General features: G+C 38.8%; 1 protein-coding gene across 1 annotated transcript; it reads right to left on the reverse strand.

Annotated features, from left to right (window-relative positions):
* Nucleotides 1–683: 683 nt before the first annotated feature.
* On the reverse strand, nt 684–1,253 carry LOC140154531 (uncharacterized). Its single transcript, XM_072177101.1, has one exon. The coding sequence runs from the start codon at nt 1,251–1,253 to the stop codon at nt 684–686; it is 570 nt and encodes a 189-aa protein (XP_072033202.1).
* Nucleotides 1,254–5,410: the final 4,157 nt, after the last annotated feature.

Below are 5,410 nucleotides of genomic sequence, written 5' to 3' on the forward strand. Positions count from 1 at the left end.
GATCATTATTGATATATTGATATTAATATTTTTGATTTTTATTGATATTGATATAATAGTTTGGATTATTATTGATATTGATTTTAATATTTTGATTATTATTGATATTTATATATATTTTTTTATTATTATTGATATGTGTGATTTCAGGAAAGTTTAAACTTATTCACACAAGCAATGATTTTTACATCCGTGAAACTCTTCTTCAGTTGTTATCGGAGACGTTGGTTGACCGGTCACGTGACCCAGGAGTAGACCCGAATCACGTGACCTGATGAGCGGCCGATAGACGTCTGGCAGATGGTGTCTTCCCTGGTCCTTGTTCAGGTCCGGTTCTGTGGCTTGGATGTAAATAGCCTCCTTAACGCCTCTTTCAAACCATCTACTTTCAGAGTCTATAATTTTCACATTCTGAGATGTGAAACTATGTCTTTGTTGGCGCATATGGGCACCCACGGGGGAGGTGTCCCTTTTGTGTTCAGTGAGTCTTGATCGAAGGGGGCGAGCGGTTTCGCCAACATAGTTGGACGGGCAGTCAGAACACTTGATGCTATAGATCGCACCTGAGCGGTCTTCTTTCTTGGGCTTGTCCTTTGGTGCAACTAACATGCTGCGAATGGTATTAGCGGGGCGTACATGGACCACAACACCAGACTTGCGAATTTTCCTGCTCAAGGGTTCTGTTACCCCTGAACATATGGTAAGGTTATATGTCCTTTGGGGGGTGCAGTATCCTTGCGTGCGTTTGGCTTAGGATCCAGTTTGCGACTTTGTGGAGTATTCCATGCCCATTTGGTATAGCCGCAGACTGAAAGAGCACGTTTAACATGATGGAGTTCTGTATTAAGCGTATCTTGATCTGAGCAGATGGTCTTTGCACGATGGGTTAATGTTCTTATTACACCGAGTTTATGTTCCAAAGGTTGGTGGCTTGCGAAATCCAAATACTGGTCGGTGTGGGTAGGTTTTCTGTACACACCGAAAGACAAACAGCCGTTAGGATTTCTGGTGATCATTGTGTCCAGCATGGGAATACAGTTATCGCTCTCCTCTTCCACTGTGAATTTGATAGCATCATGCACCGAATTGATGTGCTTAGTAAAATCATGAACATCTGTTTTCTTAATCACCACCATCGTATCGTCAACGTATCTCCCCCAAAACCTGGGTGGATTTCTGAACGAACTTAACGCTTTCTCCTCAAAGTGTTCCATGAACGCATTGGCAGTGATTGGACTCACCGGGCTGCCCATGGCGGCCCCTCACATTGACAGTAATACGAGCCTTCATACATAAAATATGTGGTTTTCAAGCAGAGGCTGAGAAGATCAGTGATCTGGCTTGGGGAGAGCGTAGTCCTTTCGGACAATGTAGTGTCCTCAGTGAGAAGCTTGTTGATGACTTTCAACCTCTCATCGACCGGTACGCTGGTAAAAAGCGCAGTCACGTCATAGGAGACCAAACATTCATCAGGTTGGAGGATGGCCCTAGAGAGCTTCTGAACTAGATCTTGACTATTGTTCAAATGTCTCTCAGTACAACCAATCAGAGGAGAGATAATGTCTGCCACAAACTTGGCCGTGTTGTACATAAGTGAGCCACGACACGCGACTATGGGACGCAACGGACAAGCATCCTTATGGACCTTGGGCAATCCATAGAATTTAGGAATGTCACAAGTGGTCGGATACAGATGTCTATAGGTGGCTTGGCTAATAGCGTCTTGGTCACGTAGGGACTGGAGAAGGCTAATTAGCTGAGACTTATACTTAGGTGTAGGATCCTTGGGAAGTGGCTGGTAGGTTTTTGAGTCACTCAATAAGTCCTTAGCTTTCTCCTGATACGCGGTTTTGTTGAGGAGAACCGTCGCCCTGCCTATATTGATATGTGTAATATTTTTTATTATTATTGATGTTGATATTTTAATATTAAAATATCTTTGATTATAATAATTGATATTGATGTTAATATTTTTTATTATTATTGATATAGATATTAATAGTTTAGATTATTATTGACATTATTTTATGTTACTATTTTTGATTATTATTGATATTTATATTATTTTTTTAAAATTATTATTGATAGGTGTAATATTTTTGATTATTATTGATATTGATTGTGGGATAGGCTTTTACGACGGGAATTCATAACAATTGGTGGGTTTTTAGCGGGTTGCCGTCGGACAAGTTTAGAACTGTCAAGTTTTCGTCAGGAGTAGCTCTGACTTCTTCAGTACAAAGTACCTAATAATGAGACATGTAGACAGCCCCTTGCCTACTGATGACTCTGAAAAGAGCCGTTCACTGAAGACTGAAGACTGCCCCTTGTCAACAGAGAACAAGGAGATCTCGCCTATCTGCTAATATACAGGTTTTGGTGGCTCTGAAAAGAGCCGTTCACTGAAGACTGCCCTTGACAAGGGGCAGTCTTCATTGAACGGCTCTTTTCAGAGCCACCAAACCTTTAAATTTAGCAGATAGGCGAGGTCTACTTGTTTCTGTAGACAAGGGACAGTCTTCGGTAAACGGCTCTTTTCAGAGCTATCAAACCTTTAAAATCAGCAGATAGGCGAGGTCTGCTTGTTTCTGTAGACAAGGGGCAGTCTTCGGTGAACGGCTCTTTTCAGAGCCATAAAAACATGCATATTAGCAGATAGGCGAGATCTCCTTGTTCTCTGTTAACAAGGGGCAGTCTTTTCAACGGCTCTTTTCAGAGTCATCAGTAGGCAAGAGGCTGTCTACATGTCTCATTCTTAGGTACATTGTCCTGAGGAAGTCAGAGCTACACTAATTGTAATTGATATTAATTTTACTATTTTTATTATTATTGATATGTGTAATATTTTTATTATTATTGATATTGATGTTAATATTTTTGATTATTATTGATATAGATATTAATAGTTTTGATTATAATTTATATTGATTTTAATATTTTGATTGGGTGAACGGCTCTTTTCAGAGCCATAAAAACATGCATATTAGCAGATAGGCGAGATCTCCTTGTTCTCTGTTAACAAGGGGCAGTCTTTTCAACGGCTCTTTTCAGAGTCATCAGTAGGCAAGAGGCTGTCTACATGTCTCATTGTTAGGTACTTTGTCATGAGGAAGTCAGAGCTACACTAATTGTAATTGATATTAATTTTACTATTTTTTATTATTATTGATATGTGTAATATTTTTTATTATTATTGATATTGATGTTAATATTTTTGATTATTATTGATATAGATATTAATAGTTTTGATTATAATTTATATTGATTTTAATATTTTGATTATTGTTCATATTGATGTTAATATTTTTTATTATCATTGATATTGATATTTTTGAGTGGGTGATCAGAACGTTGTGAAGAGTGGAAACGCCAAAGTGGACTATACGACACGCACACACACAGGCTTTGATGTCGGCCGCTGAGTCACGTCATCATCGCCGCAATCCACCGTGCTTGTTGTCGGGCTCCGTCGAGACAACGTCCGGTTTTGGTCGCAAGTCTCCGTTTCCTGCCGCAGCCTTTCGTCCCCTGCCGGCGTGTTGTCGCTGAAGGTCGTTCCCACTCGTCAGCGAATCTTGCTTTTCCTCTTTTTGTCGTCGCTTTGCCGTCAACATTTTGTGATTTTCACGTTCGTCACCTTTCGTTGCTTATCGTCCGTCATAGTGTGACCGGGCCTTAAGCGGCCGTTTTTCACTATTAAAAAGCATACGTATGTGACGAGAGGTATACATAGATTGCAGTATAATTCAAATGTAACCGTTTGCTATACAATATATGTACCTCATTGTTTTCAACAGTGCCTGTGGCCATGACTATTGTTGGCACACCCAGTTCCCATACCAACGTCCACCAATCTGAAACGGTCTCTTCATTTGGACCTGACAAAAGAAAACACAATAGATACATGCAGTGGCGTAGCTGGGATTTTTTTCCAGGGGGGGCAAGCCTGTATGGGGCGGGGGCTCAAATCCACCAAACAAACAATTTTGCCGCCCCTTCCTCTAAAGGTTGACCTAATTTTTTTTTCCGGTGGATTATAGACGCTAGCGCCCTAAAAGCAACACATTTTATCCTCTGTCTCTCCTTTTGGCTCTTTTTTCCTCTTTTTTTTTGAATTAGGGGGGGGCGGGGCCCAAGTAGCGCTAGGGGGCGGGGCCCAAACAGGCAATTTTTGCCCCAATGTCCCCCCTGGCAGCTAGGTCAATGGATACGTGTTGCTTTTTTTAATTAAGTACAAACCCTTTAATACATAACCTGAATTTACGTGCCTGCATTTGTCAATTTTGTTATAAATGTCGTTCCTATTTCCACTACCAGAAGAAGAAAAACACAAAGTAGACAAAGAAAACAAAGAACAAGAAGGTGAAGGTATGTGGAGGTGAAGGAAGAGGAGGACTTGATGTATTCTTACCTTGCGCAAGTAGATATGCGTTTTGCTTCTTGTAACCCTGTTAACAGAAAGCCAAAGTGTGGTGTGTTTTTCTCATATCACATAATTAAATTATTATAAAATTAGCTATTATTTATTATATTGTTACAGTTTTTATCATGTTTAAGAAAGTTAAAACTAAAACAATACTATGAATGATATATGATACAACAATAGTATTCACTTCAAATCTTATACATACATCTACGTGATAACCGTTGAAGACTTTGACAAGATCTGCAGTAAGTCCATTACTTCCTATATTACAGACAGAATCAGAGAATTGTTCAAGTACTTTGACATTTTATAAGACACGATTTCCTCAAGGTTATTATCATTATGTAATCAATAAAGTTGATTTTTAACATATATGGGTCAAAATCTTTGTCGAATATTTTGAAAATAGTCGCTTCTTTATCGGCGAGGAAGGCAGGTGGCTTCTCCTATCTCAATTCGCCACTCTTCCTGTTTGCTCGGTGCAGCCAACATTTCCATAAGAAATAGAATTGTAACCAAATGTTAGTTTTCACTGTCAAATATGTCTTCTTTCAATTTGGGCCCAAACAGACGACGCAATGTTAAGAAAATCACTATAGGGATCAGAGCCAGAAAATAGGGATCAGAGCCAGAGGGTAAAATATCAATAATTTAAAAGTAGAACTATACTTATTCAGCTTGGTATTTGAGCAACGGAGGTTGGAATGGTTAGCTAATGGTCTGATCCATGTTCTCCATTTTAAAGGAACCTCATTGAAAATAAAGTTATATATCAATGGAAAGCTTATGATATCAGGATCCCAGTAAACACAAAAACGTTTTAAAAACGTTTTAAATAAGTTATATTTTGGCTTTTGGTTTAGGTAAAACGTTTTAATAACATTAAAATGTCGGGTTATATAAAGGTCATGATAACGTTTTAAAACGTTTTGTATGAAAAACTTACACTACAACAATATTTTTAAATGTTTTCAAAAATGTTAT

The sequence above is a fragment of the Amphiura filiformis genome, chromosome 6 (genome assembly GCF_039555335.1).
Source record: "Amphiura filiformis chromosome 6, Afil_fr2py, whole genome shotgun sequence".
Lineage (NCBI taxonomy): Eukaryota > Metazoa > Echinodermata > Ophiuroidea > Amphilepidida > Amphiuridae > Amphiura > Amphiura filiformis.

Bases quoted from the DNA above. Each gene is read 5' to 3' on its own strand.
- LOC140154531 (XM_072177101.1), bottom strand. From the start codon at position 1,253: ATGGGCAGCCCGGTGAGTCCAATCACTGCCAATGCGTTCATGGAACAC.